The 21,214-nt window shown below is 47.6% G+C and overlaps 2 protein-coding genes across 5 annotated transcripts in view; both read right to left on the bottom strand.

Moving 5' to 3' along the window:
• The window catches only part of eif4g3a (eukaryotic translation initiation factor 4 gamma, 3a), a 64,921-nt gene extending 53,870 nt beyond the window's left edge, over window positions 1-11,051 (bottom strand). For all 4 annotated transcript variants that reach the window (XM_084440822.1, XM_084440824.1, XM_084440823.1 and 1 more), the window contains exon 1: window positions 10,499-11,051. In XM_084440822.1, coding sequence (XP_084296948.1) covers window positions 10,499-10,668 — 170 coding nt within the window. In that variant the 5' untranslated portion in view covers window positions 10,669-11,051. The remainder of the gene's footprint in view (window positions 1-10,498) is intronic.
• Window positions 11,052-11,788: 737 nt separating this feature from the next.
• ece1 (endothelin converting enzyme 1) overlaps window positions 11,789-21,214 on the bottom strand; it is a gene marked incomplete at its 5' end in the record, with an annotated part of 46,361 nt that continues 36,935 nt past the window's right edge. The window contains 9 exons of the mRNA XM_084440453.1: window positions 11,789-13,305; window positions 13,508-13,603; window positions 14,695-14,885; window positions 15,527-15,594; window positions 15,933-16,043; window positions 18,925-19,028; window positions 19,201-19,278; window positions 19,749-19,847; window positions 20,620-20,730. Of these exons, the coding sequence (XP_084296579.1) occupies window positions 13,129-13,305; window positions 13,508-13,603; window positions 14,695-14,885; window positions 15,527-15,594; window positions 15,933-16,043; window positions 18,925-19,028; window positions 19,201-19,278; window positions 19,749-19,847; window positions 20,620-20,730 (1,035 nt within the window). The 3' untranslated portion in view covers window positions 11,789-13,128. The remainder of the gene's footprint in view (window positions 13,306-13,507; window positions 13,604-14,694; window positions 14,886-15,526; window positions 15,595-15,932; window positions 16,044-18,924; window positions 19,029-19,200; window positions 19,279-19,748; window positions 19,848-20,619; window positions 20,731-21,214) is intronic.

Genomic DNA, 21,214 nt, shown 5'->3' with positions numbered 1-21,214 from the left:
CTACACTCAGTGGGCACTTCACCGACTTGTTGGCGCCAACAGCCTGCTCCTCCAAACAGCGCATCAAAACAAACACACTTGTTTATTTATCACACGGTGAAAGGCGGCACATCACATGGTGTACTGTAGGTTGTGAAACACACACACGCGAACGGCTGGAGCTTCCACTGAGGAAACTTCTCTCTGCTCTTAACCCGTCATCACACTCTTCTCTCTGCTCTTAACGAGCGGTCGCAGGAGAACGACCAGATTGTTCAAACTAACAGAACGGCCACAGCTGTTATTAGAGCGTTCGTACAACAGTGGCGTGCAGAGAGGTGCCTTGTTGAATCCACTCCAACCACGATACAATTTAACTCGCATACACTCTCAAAAATAATGGTCGCATACGCAGCCATTTTGGTCATGGTCTTGAGTTGTCCCTGTTGTGGGCATGATTTGTGCGTGAATCAACAACAACAAAAATCCTGTTCAGAGGAAGCTACGTTCCTCCCCTAACTTGTCGTGAGATCTGTGCGCCTGATGACAGCATGTCAGTCTTATGAACTTCTCTTAGGGTCGTCATGTCAGTCTTATGAACTTCTCTTAGGGTCGTCATGTCAGTCTTATGAACTTCTCTTAGGGTCGTCATGTCAGTCTTATGAACTTCTCTTAGGGCCGTCATGTCAGTCTTATGAACTTCTCTTAGGGTCGTCATGTCAGTCTTATGAACTTCTCTTAGGGTCGTCATGTCAGTCTTATGAACTTCTCTTAGGGTCGTCATGTCAGTCTTATGAACTTCTCTTAGGGTCGTCATGTCAGTCTTATGAACTTCTCTTAGGGCCGTCATGTCAGTTTTAAGAACTTCTCTTAGGGTCATGTCAGGTCAGTCTTATGCACAAACCTATAAATAAAGTGCTACCGGTGGTGTACCTAATAAAGTGGCCACAGAGTGTATATCCTCCAATCCCATCAGTGAACAAACCCGCTGACCCCGACCGGCTATTGCATCCATAGGCAGCGCTTAAAATAAAGTGTTGTGAAGAGGGGGCGGGCTCAGGGAGTGCAGCGAGGACAACCTCCCTGGGCATGTGGACCCGGTTCACCCCTCCTGGCCTGGCTGGAGAATGTTTACGATGTTTTAAGGCCGTTACCGAGAACTGTGGCTCTGTTCCTGCCTCCCTCTGGCTGCCTGGCTATAGTATGTTTAAGACCTTGTTACCGAGAACCATCATCATGGCTGACATCGGTCCCACGTGGTCCCGACGAGACTCAAGTATGCGCTAATCACAGCACTGCGCGACGGAGGGATGGAGGAGGACGAGCAGAGAGAGAGGGGGAGTTTCAGACGGAAAGAGATAATCGGTTGAGAGAGAGAGAGAGAGAGGATAAGTAGTAACCTGCTCAGGCAGTAGTTCTCTGTGTCATGGCAATGGCAGTCGAGGGGGCGTACACTTCAGGTCACATGCTTTCGGGGAAACTCAAAAGTCTGCTTTGACCAAATCCCGCCCTCTTCCCCCAAATCCCTCTCTCCCCCCACCCCCACCCCTCCTCCTGCTTGCCTGCAGAGGCCCTCGCCTCTTTGCTGGCTGTCAGCCAACACCTCCAGTCATTAGAGGAGGGGGGGGGGGGCGGAGGAGAGGAGAAAAAAGCAGAACAGGAAACGGTGAGGGAATGAAAAAGGTGGAAAGAGAGAGAAAGAGAGAGAGAGAGAGAGAGAGAGAGGACCCATTATGAGAAAGGATGTAACAACAACAACATGACATCTTAATTAAATAAGGCCAAAGTGACGGAGTGTTGAAGGAGGGTGTCAGAGGGACTATGCTCACTATGCAGCTCGAGTGACACTGTCATACGGTGTGTGTGTGTGTGTGTGTGTGTGTGTGTGAGAGAGAGAGAGAGAGGTGACCGAGGGTAGGGGAGGGGGGAGACACTAAGGTAATCTGATCTGTCTGCTCCTCCAGGTCCTGGCTGGGCTGGGGAGTCTGTGTTATGGAATGCGAACACGTGGACAGAGAGGGGGAGGAGTAGAGGAAGAGAGAGAGGGAGAGCGAGGAGGAGAGAGAGAAAGAGAGGAGAGGGAGAGAGAGAAAGAGAGGAGAGGGAGGAGTAGAGGGAGAGGGAGAGGGAGGAAACGCGCACGTCCACGGCCAAATAGGGCACGAAGCATGATGAAGAGCAGGGCTGGGTACTGGCAAGGACCTCACCATACAATACCTATAACCACCATACAATACCTATAACCACCATACAATACCTATAACCACCATACAATACCTATAACCACCATACAATACCTATCACCACCATACAATACCTATCACCACCATACAATACCTATCACCACCATACAATACCTATAACCACCATACAATACCTATCACCACCATACAATACCCATCACCCCCATACAATACCTATCACCACCATACAATACCTATAACCACCGTACAATACCCATCACCACCATACAATACCTATAACCACCATACAATACCTATCACCACCATACAATACCCATCACCACCATACAATAACTATAACCACCATACAATACCCATCACCACCATACAATACCTATCACAATACCTATCACCACCATACAATAGCTATAACCACCATACAATACCCATCACCACCATACAATACCTATAACCACCATACAATACCTATCACCACCATACAATACCTATAACCACCATACAATACCTATAACCACCATACAATACCTATCACAATACCTATCACCACCATACAATACCTATAACCACCATACAATACCCATCACCACCATACAATACCCATCACCACCATACAATACCTATCACCACTATACAATACCCATCACCACCATACAATACCTATCACCACCATACAATACCTATAACCACCATACAATACCTATAACCACCATACAATACCCATCACCACCATACAATACCTATAACCACCATACAATACCTATAACCACCATACAATACCTATAACCACCATACAATACCTATAACCACCATACAATACCTATAACCACCATACAATACCCATCACCACCATACAATACCTATAACCACCATACAATACCTATAACCACCATACAATACCTATCACCACCATACAATACCTATCACCACCATACAATACCTATAACCACCATACAATACCCATCACCACCATACAATACCCATCACCACCATACAATACCCATCACCATACACTGCGATATGATACAATACATATTGCGATACTCTGCATAATTTACTGAAAATGTTAAAATACAGCTGAAAATAGTCCATGCCCTGCTCTCTGTAGGTGATCCTGAGGGCGGAGGGATGGAAAGCGCATTTTAAATCCATTCAAAACATGTATCTACGTATCTATGACTGAATTACATCGTTCATTTTCTATATCTATTCCCTGTCTTGTTCTGTATATTCTCCTTGTACAAAAATGATTATTTTTGGATCTAATATATATCGCAATGTATTGCTGTACCGATTTTATTGGACATCCCTAATGAAGAGCACGGCGTTGGAAACGTCACTCTGACACATGTTGGCGCAATTAACTGGTGAAATTGGAGCCCAGCAGTGAACAAGTCATTTTCTCTCTACAGGGGAGAGAGAGAGAGAGAGGGAGAGAGAGAGAGAGAGAGAGAGGGAGAGAGAGATAGAGAGAGGGAGAGAGGGGGAGCCAGAAGGGGGAGGGTTGTGCAGGTGAGGGCGGCGTGCCGAGGTAGTTTCCTCCACGCCGGGGGTCAGAGGTCAACGCAGGCAGGCTGGAGAAGGTGAGGGGGGAAAGCGATCAGGTGAGGCGAGACAGCCGACACCCCCCCCCCCCCCAGGATTTGGCAGAGGGGGACCGCATGACTGACTGGAATTACAATCTGATCCGATTGCTGCAATTGCTATTTAGTGCGGCGCTGGAATTGCATAAACAAATCCCTTCTTCACAAGTGCTGCAACAAGACATGCTTTGGTTAGCACCAGCCAGCGCAATGTAGCCCGACTTTCTGTCTCTGCATTATCCTGTCTAGTCCTTGCACCCTGCCCATTGTTGTCTATCCATTAGTGTTGTGCACCAACTGACCAGAACATATTCCTAGTATGTGTAAAAACCTACCTGGCAAATAAAATCTGATTCTGACAACAAAACGAGAGTCTGTCCAGCATTCTGAAGAGGGGGAGGTGACCCGGACGAGGGGTGGGGGGGGCTCTCTCCAGAGCTAGTGTCAACAAAGGCCGGTGTCCCGGTGCTACCACACCAGGTTACGCAACCCCAGATTCCTGGCTGTGACATGGAGATCACAACAAGGCCCCGTCCTACTGCAGGCGCCGTCTCGGCCCAGCCCGCCCCCCACCAGCTACCGGAGCACCGGCCAGACCCAGGCTGACCTCGCCGCTCGAGGGGCTAACCTGACCACACTAATTAAGTCATTAGTCTGAGCCTCATCTATTCTCTTGAGGGGAGGGAGGGAGAGAGGGAGGGAGGGGGATAGAGAGAGAGAAGCAGGGAGAGAAAGGGGGGGCAGAGAGAGAGAGAGAGAGGGAGAGAGAGGGGAGAAAGAGGGAGAGAGAGAATGAGAGAGGGGGCAGATGAGAAGGGGGGTCGAAGGAGAGAGAGAAGAGTGAGACAAGAAAGACAAAGTGCAAGAGAGAGAGAGAGAGGAAGAGAGAGAACGTCACCCATTAATGTTACAAAAGTAGTCACACTTCAGACAATGAATGTTTGTGTAGCTGTATGGGCCTGGACTGGACTGGAGGACTGGACTACATGCCTGGACTGGACTACAGGTCTGGACTGGGCTACACGCCTGAACTACAGGAGGGTATTTAGGTACAGCCCACCCGCCTGCCGTGGACGACTGACGAGAAGAGAATACCGCAGTACGACCGGCGTGGAGCTGAGAGAGGCCCATCAGTAATACCCCTTCTGATGTGTCAGTGATGTGTTCTGTGAAGGGTATGCAACGGCGCGTTCCTCTGGGCCAGGCTAGGCTAGGCTAGGCTAGGCTAGGCTAGGCTAGGCTAGGCTAGGCTAGGCCAGGCCAGGCCAGGCTAGGCCAGGCTAGGCCAGGCTAGGCTGTGATGCTAGCCCACTGATGAGGAGGGGAAAAGCTGCTGCTGTTCTAGCATTATCATTAGCTTGCTGCAAAGCCACTTATGTGCTGAGTGTGTGTGAGAGGGAGAACGAGGAGAGAGAGAGAGGGAGAGAGAAAGAAGAGGGAGATGAAGGTATTAAACAATAGAGCAGAGAATGAGCCTGTCTTCGGCTGACACTCGGCCTTTCTGCAATCAAGAACCGAATCTGTTTTCCGGAAAACAACAAAACGACGGACCACCCAAAAAGGAGAACATCAAATGAGCTCGAACACCCAGTCTGAACAGCCGCCAGACTCGACGGAGAATTTGGCGGCGAGTTGATTTTCATAAACACTTTCATTGTCAACAACAATCACAACAGTCTTTTCCATTCATATAAGCCTACAGCTTATGCCCCCCCCTCTCTCTAGAGTTGCCCAGCCTGCAGCCTACCTGAGTGCACTGGGTTTAGAGGGGAAGCACAGAAAGTATATGGAGACAGCCCAGATGGTGCAGACACAAAACCCCCTTTTCTCTCTCACACTCTCTCTCTCTCTCGCTCTCTCGGCCCACCAGGCTCTCACAGCTCTGGGTAAACACAGGCAGGCAGAAAAACAGAGAGAGGCAGAGAGACAGACAGGCGGGCAGACAGACAGGCAGACAGACAGTCAGTCTGCGGACAGCTATGCTGAGATTGCTCTTTCTCTGCAGCAGCAGCAGCACTGACGAAGGCACGGGAAGCCGACGTATCCTTCTCTTCGCTTGACGGTCTATAAGCATGTCCGTTCAACATTAACTAAGTCCATTGAAACGTACGCTGATGCAAGCCTGTATACAAGAGTCATCTTACTGCAACGTGTTAAGGTTGAAACCTGAAACCTATATTCCGCATTAAACAGCAGGGCTTATAAAAAAAAAAAAAAAGCCTGCCTGTGCCTGCCTGCATCAAATATTTATATTCACTGATATGAGGCCTGTCAATCCACCCGGCCCAAATGCAGAAACAGTCAGCAAGAACAGCAGGCGAAGGGTACGATAACAGAGAGAGAGAGGGGTGGGGGGGGATATTTCTTTGGCTGCCTGTCCCTTCTGGGAGCAAAACCTGGCCTGCTGTCTGACTGCCTGCTCACAACAACTCAGCACTTTTATTTATAACCCCCCCCCCCCCCCCCCCCGACCGTGAGTGTGCTAGTGAGAACATCGCAACACATATAAGCCCCCAGCCCTAGTCTGACCAACACGCACCTGTCCCTCCCCGTGCTGCTACGTGACGGCCGCGGGTACAGACAGTATTACTCAGTGACACAGCACCTCCGCCGACCCACACGCGTCTTCTCCATCGTTCCTCGCCGCTTCCATGAGGAGGTGTGACAGAAACACGAGAGGGCTCCCTGGGATCGGCCGGGGGCCCCGTTCAGTCCAGGAAGAACCTCCACCGACATCCTGTTCACTTAATGTCATGTGGGTACTGTGTCCTGTCAGTGTGATGGATGTTATTGTTAACTGTTTGATGGGAGTCCAAAGATACGTTTTTTCAGCCTGGGATTGGACAATAAAGTTGTATTCTGTTCTATTACTGCTTCACTGCAAGTACTGTAACCTGGAAGTGCCTGTAAGCGGGCTTTTTAAACGTGGGGCTGCCAGGAAAAAAGGCGGCACGAACAGGCGATTGACAGCATCATTAGTGGACGAGTGCGCCTTCCTGCTGTTTTTCTGGTGCGCCACGTTTTACTTCACAAGCGCACTGGAAAAAGGCGAGTGTTCCAGCGAGCAGTGGCCTAGTGGCTGTGAGAAGTCCTGGACTAGGCTACGTTTGGTAGCAAACAGCCTAAAACGTTTTTTTAAGACATTTCGACTTCTTGATTCATTTCTATCAGCCCTCTAGTTCATTGTTGTGCAAAATATATAACCAAATTGCAAGTGGTTTTCAAGAGTTTATGGACGTAGAACTGAATAAAACTGTGTTAAGCAGCCTCATACAAGCCTACACATGATCAAATCAGCCCACACATGATTCAAAACACTCAGCTAGCCAGCTAAGCTGCAGTACAAAACTGTCACTTGCAGTCTGCGAGTAGTAAGAGGCAAACGTTGCTCATTTGGACAACAAGGAAAGTGATATGACTGTCTACTATGCAATCTGCCACCGCTCCAACTAGCAGCATCATCGTGCAGGAAAAGGGCGGAAATCAGCGGGTCGACCCAGAGGCTCGTGTTTACATCTCTGCCGACCGGACCTGGAGCCAAGAAATACTGAGTCGGCAGACGCGGGACTGAATGCCGAGTGTACCCTTTCCCGCTGACGACTAAGCCCAGATGTTAGTGGGTGTTGGCGAGTGTAAAAAGAATAGTGAGGGCCTACCTCTGAGGCTCTTTGGAACACAGGCTGGGGGCCCCAATCAGGCCAGGTCTCTAAAGGAGGTCCTGGTCCACGTTCAACAGGTTCTGACACAGGCCTGCACCTAGCTACACTGACTAAGCAGAAACGTCAGAAATATAGAGGACTGACAGAAAAAAACGAGAAGAGAAAAAAATAAGAAGAGAAGAGAGGCCTGAGCCTGCCAGGCGGGGGTGAACGAGGGAGGGAGGCTGCGGTCGAGGCCGGGGGAGGCTTAGGGGGAGGGGGGACGGAGGCAGAGGGAGGGACGGCCTGGGGGCCTTTGTTGGCCGAGGGTGGGAAGCGGGGCCTCGGCCCTCTGGCTCTGAATGCTGAGCAGCGCTGCCATTGTCTGGGGTGGGGGTGGGGGGGGGGGGGGGGTGCAGCACGGCAGCCGCATGCGCCCGCTGTCTCTCTGGCAACCGGGAGCCCAAGTGACCCACACCCCTCTCCTAACACTCTCTCTCCCACACCCACACCCACATACGCCCCCCCACCCTCCCCCCTCCCCTTCCCATGTCAACTTCAACACGCGCGCACACACACACGCAGAAACACAATCGCATAAACAGGCTGGGAAATCCCATCCGTTGGGAGGGGAGGCCAGACGGAGCACAACATAGCCTACTCCCACCCGCATGACCTCTCAGTGAATGAGAGAGAGAGACAGGGAGCAGCAGATGCTACAATACTTGAGTGTATAAACAATGTCATACAGTCAGGATGACATGTGTGTAGTTGTACGTTTAAGTCCAAATTCATGCTTTGTCGAGCGACACTTTTCAAGAAGCATAAATTAGGCCTAGGTGTGTAGTGATGGACACTGTGAGTGTGAGGGGAGAGAGGTCTGAGAAGCTGAGCACACAGACTCGACGAGCTGTCAAATGCTTTCACCGCAGGATGCTGTGAGGCTGAGGTTGACTCTGGGAAAAGTGAAGGATGGTGAGAGAGTAAGCATCGACATAAACAAATACAAATATTGTGCAACGGTCTCGCCCCGGCCTACATCAAGGACCTCCTGGACCAATCCCCCACCTCTAGGTCCAGGCCCAAGCTCAGATCTGATCCTGGACCAGTCCTCCACCTCTATGTCCAGGCCCAAGCCCAGATCTGATCCTGGACCAGTCCTCCACCTCTAGGTCCAGGCCCAAGCTCAGATCTGATCCTGGACCAGTCCTCCACCTCTAGGTCCAGGCCCAAACTCAGATCTGATGACCAACTGAGCCTGAGGGTCCCACGGACAAACCTAGCGAGGAAGGGTGACCGTGCTTTCGCAGTAATGGCACCGAAGTTGTGGAACGGGCTCCCTCTGAGCATCAAGACTGCCCCCACTCTAGAGTCCTTTAGGGCGAAACTTAAAACACACCTTTTCAATGTTGTTTTTTCTGAGCTAGCGTGTTATGTGTTTTGTCATGAATGTTTCAGTCTCCTGTTCTCTAACTGTTGTCTCTGTGTTGTCGTGTCTCGTTCTGTTACCCATCTGTCTCCCGGGCTGCGCCCCGGGCCGATGTAATTATTGGATGGGGGGCGCATTACAAATAAAAATAACATAACATAACAAATGTTGTCAAACTCCAGTAACCTCACAGAAGTCAGTCAGACACTCACTCACACACTGACAAGGAAGCTGATGCTGGTGGAATATTGGGACACACCCTGGTTGCTCTGAAGCAACTTTTGTTTCTGCTGAAACAGCCCCAGCCTCTCAGGCACACCTACCGGAGTGCTATAAGCAGAGCCGGGGAGATAAGTCAACCTAATCCTCTCCACACCACAGCCAAGCACGGCCCCGCTGTAAATAAAATAGGAGGCAACACAACGTCGACTTCACAGACTGACAACCACAGAACCACCAGAGGAAGACCATCACGCAATGTGATGTGGACTATTGTCACTTAACACAGTACAAACCCACAACTATTACACATACTATCAAAATGTGTCAAGGTGTCTGGCAAGAAGTTTGAAGGAATAGGCCTAAAAGATGTACTGAAACGAATAGGCCATGCGATGCCGAGAAGAGAAGATAGTGCGAGAAGCTGCAGCTTTCTGAAAACGCCATCATGATTCACATACAGTGTGGATCTGATAGCGTCCCGTAAAATGACATGACATCGTCCATCAGCACAATGCATGCATGATTCAGACCAGCCCACGGCCACACGTCTATTTAATCATTTCACTAAACAGTGAACACTGTCAGGCTTTCACCAGAGCATGTTAAATTTGGACCAGGGTATTGTTATTTTGGGGCACCTAGATGCTGCCACGCTAGCTAACATAGCTAATAATAAGCAAATGCCACTTGCTCAGCCGCTGTCAAAACCATGGATATAAAAATGCCGGTGCTTCACCGGCGGCTGTCATCTTGTATGCTGGCTACCAAAGGCCTGTAGGTTAGCAGGCTGGTGGCTCGCTGCAATAGCGTGCAATCTTATAGACCTCCAGGGAAATAGGTTACTTTATTGTGATAGTTTAATCTTTTAATATCAGTGGCCCAAAGGGTCATTATGCAAGCCAATACTCCTATACAACTTGCTTTGCTGCTGGCTGCGACGTGTCTAGTCAGCGCTACGCTAGGAGCTAGCTAGCCAGCTAAGTGTTAGCGTAGCTAGCTACGGTAACGTTACCGGCTGGCATAACCGGCAGCGAACAAAGCCGTGGCTAGTAACGTTAATATCCCAGCGAGCCTCCTAGGGGTTATAAGTCTCGTTCAACTTACTAGCTAGCTAGTGCCAAGTCACTCAACAATAATATTGTTATTTCCGACAAGCTAACTGGCAATCTTACAACAAAACAGCTTACGGTTGAATTAATAGTGATAACTAGCTATAGCGTAACGTTAGCCTATCTAAACTAGCACTAGCCAGCTAGCCACTAATGTCATAATGAAGCTAGGCGCTATTGTCCCCTCCCTACTCCGGCTGAGAAAGCTCACTCGCGTTACCCCACAGTCCTCCTACCCCAAATATACAAGAACTGTTTGATTAATAGTTATATTTCCCCACTAATAACTGAACCTAGACGGGGGATTGAAAGGGGTATTCTTGTCAATGAAGGATACTGAGGTGGCGGCACAGCGGTCGGCTGAGGAGCAGTCGGGGCTCCCGGCGGTAGAGACACCGAGGTCAGGGTAACGTTCCCCCGCAGCTGGCTCGACGGAGACGGGCCACTTCCAGGTCCACTTACTGCGACAGTGGCGGATTTGGGGACTACTTTCGGCGGCAAACTCATTGCAGAAAAATAAACAAAAGAAAATAATACACTAATAAATACTGATACAAACAAACTCTAGCTCGCATACATAAAGCAAGCGTTGAAGATTCTTGAAAGCAAGGCCGCAGGTCCCTTGCCGAACTGGGATAGCTTGCTAGCTCGGATAGCAGCAGAAATGCCTTTTTCATGGAAAGTCGCTGTTCGGATCTGTGGTGCTATTCATGGGGACGGTGGGGAGGCTTCCCTCCCTTGCCCGTCCGGGACCTCCGTGGATCCGTCCCGGTTCAGTTCTTCAAATTAATATCGCCGGTGTCTTGCCTCCTTCAGTAATTTAGCATTTGCTCTCAACCGGAGATATCTCTAAAATCATTTTCCTAACGGAGATGGGAGACTTCATCAACATGGCGATACGACCGCTTCCAGCAGTCCGGCAGGACAGACGATTCGGCAATTCCCGGCGATTTACGGATAGGCTCGGTTTACCTAAGGCTATCGACAACGACACCCGAACGTGCACTGCCTCACTATGAAACAATTAAAATGTTCAGTGTTGTGTGAGAAATTCAGTTTCAGTTGTACTAGGGAACAAGAAGATAACTCTTATGACGTGTTAATAATCCTATAGATTATGTAGTATGCAGTATTTAATTGCATTGCATGTCTGACAGCCCCAAAAGTCGTGTTTTCACAATCCTGCACTCACTGTAGGCTATCGCTTATCACTTATCGATTAATTCCAGTAATCCACATTTCTTTGCCACCTTCGCATAATTCGGCATTATGCAACTCTAAAAGTGCCAACAATAGCCTACTACTGTACAGTAAAGTTAACCTACCATTCATCTGTAATCGATCTATCGTTTCATTGTCAGATTTTACATTTTAATCAACCCAAACTCATAATTTCACAGCTTTACAGGTTGTGACAACGGATATACCTAGGAATGGGTTTATCTCATGGAGAGATGTATTAAAAGAAGGTTTATCTGCACCATCAGATTATTGGTTAATGCATCTCTATGTGTCTAGTGACACCTAGTGTTCAATATTAAATATTACAACTTCTATTGGCGTCATATAAAACTCAATGACAAACCGATGACAGAAGTTTATTTACCCACAACAAATTATGGCACAGATGAGTATGGCTTACATGATAATGTACATGACCAAATATTTAATGTGAAAATGGGCACGTTTCTTTTGGCTTCAAATATATGCATTAGTCAACGTCAATCTCAAGTTATTCCAAATGTTATTCCAAGGCATTCAATGAGCACAGTGATACAAAGGCTGACAATCCTTATGTGCCACAAGGGTCACTTCATAACATCATCGTTCTTATAGGACATAAGTCTCACTTAGCCTAACCATATTCTATACACACTGTATGGACCTGAATCAGGTCAGAGAGTGCCAGGATTCCCTGGACAGGACATGTACATTTACCTTTTACAAACTCATACACACCTTGGATGTGTTTGCACAATCTAGGCTAAGGGACCTTCATACTTTTAAGCACTTGTTTATTTTCACTCTCGTACATGTGGTTTCTGTATATTTTGTATAATATTGTAAATTTGTATTCTAGTCTGTGCTACTTTTGATGCTGTAACAGTGCAATTTCCCCCCTGGGGATCAACAAAGTACTACTATTACTACTACTACTACTACTACTACTACTACTACTACTAGACAACAGATGGAGCCCTTGTCTTGGTTGATGCAGTGAAGAAGAACACAAAAATACCTGTTGCTTGATTATACAGTAGAATAGCAAAAATAGGATATGGCTCTGAAAATGCACATGATCACTGCTTTCTTCTTCCTCTAGCTCCTCACCCAGACAATCAACCCTGTTCCTGGTCCACACTCACTGACCAGTGACTGATTATAGTCTAGGCCTGGATGTACTAACTGACAATAATCTATCAGAAACAACGGATGATGAAATACATCTGGATACATAACAGCGAGGAAAAAAAACCATACGAAATAAATATCCCTTTTTGTAAGAAAATATACTGAATGTGTCATCACAAAATCTGATTAAAAATAAGTAAAACATCTTTATTTCCCCCGTTTTAGTGTAATCATTCGTTCAGTTTCCAGTGTTAAAAGAGTCCCTCCCTCATTTAAACCCAAAGGAACATTTTCAGAGCTCCTTCAGGTTAAAAAATAACCCTGTTTTTCAAAAACACTTTTTTTTTTCTTTTTTTTTAACCCTTTTTTTTCAAAAACTGGTTGAATGACCAGCGTCAGTCAATCCTGGTCAGGAACCTGAGAGTGCTTGGGTCGGTATGGCAGGTAGTTTTTGTTCAGTGGTTTTGAGAGATCATCGTTCTCCTTCTTTGTAGTCTAAGCCTGGCCTGCGGAGCCGGGGCTAACCTTAGTGGAGACGTCGCCTCTGCCCTTGTTCTAAGGTCCATATTCCCCAATTTTTACCACCAGTCAGTCAAAATAATTTGGAGCTGGTCATCACCATAGGTCACACTTATGTTTGGGGTTCATGGGGGCGTCTGCCTTGCAGCCAAAGTGCTTGGAGAACTCGTGTGAATTAGAGATGGTGCCGATGACTCTGAATCTGGATGGACTGTGTGGGTCTGTGATGAGCCCCTCATGTATACTTTCAGGAGTCCGGACCGTGCACCAAACCTGCACAAATAACGGACAGAATAGAAATGAAATCAGCATCATCACCCATTCGGAATGAGATAAACCACGGTAAATATGCATCTTGTTAATGGGTGATAATGACAAGTTAAAGGTGTCCAAACACGCTAGGAAAGAGAACCCCTAACACCATCTCTGATATGGAGATGGGCAGAGATAGCTGTGTAGGCTAAGTGTCACAAACCTGGGCGAATCCCACGAAGAACAACTGATGGTTGGTCATCCCCAGGGCGGGCAGAGTGGGCTCTTCTCCATTCTTCGCGATCCAGTTCAGATAAGCCTTCAAAACAACAAAGGCTCATATAACACACGGGTGGCGCTCGTTCTACACAGCTCTCCCCGCTCCCCGCCCCCTCTGGAGCCCAGACAGAGGACAGGGGAGGGAGGGGCTGTTCGTCCCTCAGTGCTCTCCTCTCCGGGGTGCGCGCCCTCCCGACGGCATACGCTCTGCTCATCTGCTCCCTAACCTATGACTTTTCATTAGACGGAAAGAATGTGTGAGCTGTGAGAGAGAGAGAGAGGGAGAGGGAGATAGAGAGAGGGAGATGGGGAGAGGGAGAGAGAGAAAGAGAGAGAGAGGGAGAGAGAGAGAGAGAGAGAGAGCGGAGGCTGACCGGGCCCCTCAGAACCACCTGTCCCACGTCCGGGATCTGCCGCGGCGGCGAGGTAGACGGGGGCTCGGTTTTTCCACCCCACGGATTTTACACGTGATGGAATCCATCTGGTCTGTGACACTGACGGTGCGAAGGGGGTTGAAATGTAACTTTACCTCAGTGTTTAAACGCTTTAAAGAACTGTTCTTTCAAACTGTTCTGTTTATTACAGGAGGCCTATGTCAATCCATGTTTCTGTTAAATGAGAACAGTTACACAGAGTATGCTGAGTGTGATATAACCTAGGCTAAACGCTGTGTTCAACTTAAGACATTTGTCTAGATTTCATTGCTAAAAGTGGGTGGAAACAATTTGAGATGCTGTATTGAAAAAAGCCTGCATTGCACAACCAATCCAACGTCTTTATTGCAGTCCTTTGTAATGGGGCGGTGAATGTTTTGTTTTGTTTTGATTCTCCCCTCCAGTTAGGGATGAAGAAAGGGGGAGGACATAATTTCCATTATGGCGGGTCCTTCACCCTATTGGACATGTACAGTAGGCTCTGATTGGTAGCGTCGGTTCCCGGCGCTGTTCTAGTGACGATTTTCAACGGAGATGTCTCCAGACTTTCGGAGGCGGAGATCTCCAAAGCCTGGCATCAGTTGACAAGCTATAACCACACCTCCCTGTCCTAACCGCTGTCATATTGCATCTCTGTATAAAAGCTGCTGTATAAATACAAGTTAGACGTGGGGTTGTGACTGACACACACACACACCTTGTAGGCGGTCTTCACTCCGCCGTTGTCGGCAATGTTCTCCCCCAGCGTGTGTTTGCCGTTCAGCGACTCGTGGTTGATGCTGTAGTTGCTGTACTGGTCCACCATGCACTGGGTCTGCTTCTTAAAGGCCTCCACCGACGAGTTGTTCCACCAGGGACGCAGGTTCCCGTCCTTGTCGTACTCCCTCCCTTTAATAAGGTCAAGCACGCGCCGGTCAGCAGACTGTTAGCAGACGTGTTGGTTTGACACGTACAGAAATGACATGTGGGTATCATTCTCACCCCATTGCGATTTGACCTTGAATGGGACGTGCGTGTTCAAAACCGCTCGCTCACTCGCTCGCTCACTCACTCGCTCACTCACTCACTCACTCACTCACTCACTCACTCACTCACTCACTCACTCACTCACTCACTCACTCACTCACTCACTCACTCACTCACTCACTCACTCACTCACTCACTCACTCACTAATCCTTATGTAGTGTAGTGAACGAGAAATTGTAGGGTACATCCTCTGTTCACTAGAAATTTGCTGTGAATTGTGGGTATTTTCCAGTGGATTATACAGTGAATCAAATTAACTGTTGAGAATTTGGACGCTAGAAGAAAATAGCAAACACACTATATACAGTAGTCCACTATTTCTGTATCAGGGAACGGTTTTGAACACAGTCATCCGATGCACCTAGCCTGTTGTTGAGGGTAAGAACTCGTACTGGACAGAGAGATACTCGGGTGCTACGAATATAATATAACGCAACTCCTTTTTGTGTCTTGACCTCTGTCAGATTAAGTGTGGACGTATCTTTATAAACAAAGCGTTTACCTTGGTCATCAAACGCGTGGGTCAGCTCGTGTCCCATGACAACGCCGATCCCCCCGAAGTTCAGAGCTCTGGAAAAACAGATTGAAAGTTGAAGGATTAATGTATGGTAAGTAAATGGACTGCACTTATATAGCTCTTTTATCCAAAGCGATTTACAATGAAGGCCACTCATTCGCCCGTTCACACACACATACACACACCAATGGTGGCAGCTGCCATGCAAGGTGCCAGCCTGCTCACTGGGAGCAATTTGGGGTTCAGTCTCTTCAACATTTCATCAGGAGGAGCCGAACCGCTGACCCTGCGATCATTGGACGACCCGCTCTACCTCCTGAGCTACAGCTGCCCCGATTCACAGTTGCCCCTCGCTGAATGGAGGCAATGCTACGGTATGAGGAGGACGTACTTGGGCCAGGTGCGGCTGAAGAAGGGGGTCTGGAGGATCCCTGCTGGCAGGACCATCTCGTTCTTGGTGGGGTTGTAGTAGGCGTTCACGGTGGGCGGGGTCATGCTCCACCTGCATGTCAGAGAATGTGGAGAACGTGTTGTTGTGTGACGTGGGGGATGCTACAAGACAACTTGATGTGCAAAACAGTGTCTCTTCCCAGTGACTACAGACCAGTGACTACAGACCAGTGCCTACAGGCCAGTGACTACAGGCCAGTGACTACAGACCAGTGACTACAGACCAGTGACTACAGGCCAGTGACTACAGGCCAGTGACTACAGATTGGTAACTTTAAACCAGTTACTACAGGCCAGTGACTATAGACCAGTGACCAGTGATTACAGAGCAGTGACTATAGACCAGTGACTACAGACCAGTGACTATAGACCAGTGCCTACAGAGACCAGTGACTATAGACCAGTGACCAGTGATTACAGACCAGTGACTATAGACCAGTGACTACAGACCAGTTACTATAGACCAGTGACTATACAAAAAGATCAGTGACTATAGACCAAGGTAGGAATTATGTCATTTTAGGGGAAAGGCTTTGGCCTTCGGTGTCACTACATTTTTTAGGGCACAAAGGCCACATGCTAAGGCACAAAGGCCATTGAGTGAAATACAGGATTACAGGATTTGGAGCCTACAAATAAATTACTTTAAAGCAGGGTGATCCCTTTAACTGAATGATCTGCTGAATTGTTATTACCCAAATAAGATACAATAACTGTTCTCTATGCCCAATAAATAAGAAACATGAATGACATGACAAACATAAAGAGCATCACGGCCAGAGGGAGGGGCATCGGCGGCCATGGCAGTCATCATGTAATTCCCACCCTGGTGACTACAGATCAGTGACCACAGACCAGTGACTACAGACCAGTGACTATAGACTAGTGACTACAGACTAGTGACTCTAGACTAATGATTATAGACCAGTGACTATTTCCAGTGACAGTGTCAGAAATATCATGTAATCCGGCCCGCAAAATAATGTTTTGTACACGGCGCCGGCAGGCAGGCCTACAATGTGAAATTCAAGTCGCTCAAACGTGGGGCGAAATGCTGTTATTGTGCGCAGCGCGTGAGATGAACGCTGCATACAATCACAGGTGCAATCAATCCACACGCGACTATGAACTATGAACGGAATTCAGCCAACAAGAGGCTGTTTTCATGGTTAACTAACGTTAGGAACACAGACAGTTTCAAGGAAGATGGACACAGTATTTTTTGTGGAGTTCAACTGAAATGCTACCTGCCTGATATGCAAGAACAAAGTCGCCGTTCTAAAGGAATAGCCTATGATGTCAAGAGCTATTCATTACTAAACATGGAGAACAGTGTCATAGGGAGACGAGAGGAAAAAACGAGTCACACAGCTGAGAGGGCTAACGTCTCAGCCGTCTTTCAAGATAAGTGTCTGGCAAGAAAGAGTTGTAGTAGCCTACAAATGTATTCAAGTGTCTGGTAAGAAATGGAAACCAGCTTGAACATTAATAAATGCAAGTACAGGTCCAGGGCAGGTTTACAGTAGTGATGCTTCTTGCAGCTAAAACAGAATAAAGTACAAATGTAGGCTATTCAAGATAAAATAAAAGTAAGGAAAAAAGATTTGCGCTAACTGTTAAAATATATTAAAATGTATAGAAACCGGTTTGAATTAGTATAATGAAAATGTTAGGTATGGAATAGTCTTGCAACATTTAGAGACTGACTTGTGAGTCTAGTTATGGAAATGAAAAATGACATCTTCAGAAACTTTCCTATAATTAGTAGTACTTGAAGTTGACACTGAAGTGGCCCTCCTATGAATTGACGATACCAGCAGTGGCCCCAAGACAATTTGAGTTTGAGACCCCTGCGATAGACCAATTACTATAGACCAGTGACCAGTGACTATAGATAAGTGACTACAAACCAATGACTATAGACCAGTGACTATAGACCAGTGACTACAGACCAGCGACTATAGACCAGTGACTATAGACTAGTTACTATACCAGTGACTATAGACCAGTGACTATAGACCAGTGACGATAGACCAGTGACGATAGACCATTGAAGATTGACCAGTAACTATCGACCAGTAACTACAGATCAGTTACTACAGGCTAGAGAACCTGAGAGGTTCCCCAGCCCTGTCATAAACACTATGAACCCTGAGGAAAGCGGTTCCCACACGCAGCCAGACACACGGAGAACCCCGAGCAAAGCGGTTCTCCAGCCCAGGCAGCTCCAGTGCCCTGACAGCGCTGGCCGACCAGGTCCCCCAACGCAGAGAGAGACAAGGAGCAGTTGAACTAGTGGGTTGCCAGGGAAACAGATCTGGATGCCAGCAGTATTCTGTTGAGTCAGGCCAACGGGCTTGTGTCTCTATCAGAGCAGGCGTGCTTTAAAATTCAGCCAACAGATGCAAACATTCATGGCGAACATGTTTTTTTTTTATGTTTACATTTCAACGGCTTGTTAAGAACATTCCAAATAGTTTGCATTAAACATAAACAGACATGGAGGTCAGAAGCATGTGTAGCCTACTGCAGCCTACAGCTGCTTCTGTGATTAACGGTGATCTTCTGGATGATATATTTTGGATGTACTCCTGCTAGTACATAGTGCTGCAACTTAATGTTAGTTGAAAGTTTAAGGGCCTCTGGTATTCAATTAATTCATTAATTAATTAATTCATCCATTCATTCATCATAGTTAACGTTTCCATTTTTGTTCCCCCGTAAACTTACCTTTTCAGACCATTCGCAAACGTTTGTGGGGAACACAAAGCTAACTGAAAAAAGCTTAAAATAGTTTGCAAACGTTCATGAACGTTTGCCATGTTCGCCGAATTTGAACGCACCCCAGTTGACCTCAGCAGAGCCAGAAGCAGTGAGTGGGAGAGAGAGGGATGGGAAGGAGGGATGAAGGGCGAGTGGCAACGGTTACTCACTGGTCTCTGTTGGGAGTTTTCCTCAGCTGGTCTGCTGTCACTCTGGCTGAGAAGTTGTAGTACTGCATGACATTCTGGAAATAGAGCTCTGACACCACCTCAAACTGAGTGAGAGAGAGAGAGAGAGAGAGAGAGAGAGAGAGAGGGAGGGGGGGGACTAGCTTTATATTCAGTGTACAACATTTCCCTCAGAATTTGTACCTCAGCAAGAAAAATATATTCTGGATTCTTGAACTTAAGGCACACTTTAATGACAAATTGACCTAGTGTACCTACATCATTGAATACTTTGTCAAGCTCTTTGGAGTCCATGATGAACTTGGGGTATCCGACCATGTTGTAAATGGCATCCGCCTGCGAGGGAACGGGGAAGACACAATGGGAACACAATGGGAACGATGCCAACACCAGGAGGCGCTAGAGAGTCGCTGGTTGACGGTCCACAGCGAAAGCGGTGAGCAATTTTCCATGTTTTCTGCTTCCTCTTAGAACAATATCATATAAAATATAACATAACATTTCCACATCATAACATTGTCAATGATTTGAGAAACTAAGTAATGCATTCACTCATCACTTCCTAATACAAGCGGCACAGTTTGACTATTATTTATATAAACATTGTAATACATGGTGAGTGTGGATCAAGTGTAGCGGTGCGTAATGGAAGTGCTATGACGGTACCAGACAAAGCGTGCCAGAGCCCTTTAGCAGAGACAAACACTGATGGCTGAAGTCTTGCAGTGATAATACTGTGGGGCTCAGACGATGTCACACAGACCAGCAAAATATTTGGGCATGGAATTCAAAGCTGCTTTCCCCACCTTCTCTTTGGCTGCCTTTTTGGTCTCCTGGTCCATCCAACTCACATACTGAAGACTGTCCTCAAACGCCTGCTTGACCTCCAAGACCATATCTTCTGCCTGACAGACAGACGGACAGACAGACAGACAGACAGACAGACAGACAGACAGACAGACAGACAGACAGACAGACAGACAAATGGGCAGCCAGATGGACGGACAGACAGACAGGCAGAGAGATGGACAGACAGACAGGCAGAGACAGACAGACAGACAGGCAGAGAGACGGACAGGCGGACGGACGGACAGACAGACAGACAGGCAGAGAGACGGACAGACAGACCGGCAGAGAGACGGACAGACAGACAGGCAGAGAGACGGACAGACAGACAGGCAGAGAGACGGACAGACAGACAGGCAGAGAGACGGACAGACAGACAGGCAGAGAGACAGACAGACAGACAGGCAGAGAGAGACAGACAGGCAGATAGACGGACAGACAGACAGGCAGAGAGACGGACAGACAGACAGGCAGAGAGACGGACGGGCGGACAGACAGACAGACAGGCAGAGAGACGGACAGACAGACAGGCAGAGACGGACAGACAGACAGGCAGAGAGACAGACAGACAGACAGACAGACAGGCAGAGAGACAGACAGACAGACAGGCAGAGAGACGGACAGACAGACAGGCAGAGAGACAGACAGGCGGACGGACGGACAGACAGGAAAACAGGCTTGTCAGTATATATCACAGAGTAGAACATTTCTCTCATATTATAATTCAGTGGAGCAGATCGCACAGGGACTTCCCAGAGACAAGTGTGTGTTTTTGTTTTTGTTGGAGTGTGTGTGTGTGTGTGTGTGTGGGCAGTTCCTCGAAGCACTTACAATGATCTTGCTGTCCTCGGCAAAGGTGGCTTTGACAAACAGGGCCCCCAGAGCGAAGCCCAGAGCGCTGTCTGTGTCACTAACACACAGCTTCCATCGGGGGGTGCAGCTCTACAACAACAGAACAACATCGCTGATCAGAACCACCATCAGAACCTCAGAACCACTAACAGAACAACAGAACCACTATCAGAATATCGCAACACCTATCAGAACAATAGAATCACTATCAAAACCTCTATGAGAACCACTTCCAGAACAACAGCCAACATCAGAACAACAGAACCACTATCAGAACAATAGAACCACTATCAGAATAGCACAACACCTGTCAGAACAACAGAACCACTATCAAAACCTCTACCAGAACAACAGCCACTATCAGAATCACTGAACCACTATTAGAACAACAGAACCACTATCAGAACGGCAGAACCACTATTACCGCTATCAGAACAACAGAACCACTATCAGGCTAACACATCCACTATCAACAACAGAACCACTATCAGGACATCAGAACCCCTATCAGGCTAACACAACCACTATCAACAACAGAACCACTATCATAACCTCTATCAGAACCACAGAACCT

The sequence above is a fragment of the Borostomias antarcticus genome (genome assembly GCF_949987555.1).
Source record: "Borostomias antarcticus genome assembly, chromosome: 7".
Lineage (NCBI taxonomy): Eukaryota > Metazoa > Chordata > Actinopteri > Stomiiformes > Stomiidae > Borostomias > Borostomias antarcticus.
The sequence above is the reverse complement of the archived record's forward strand: the minus strand, read 5'-3'. Positions and strand labels throughout refer to the sequence as shown.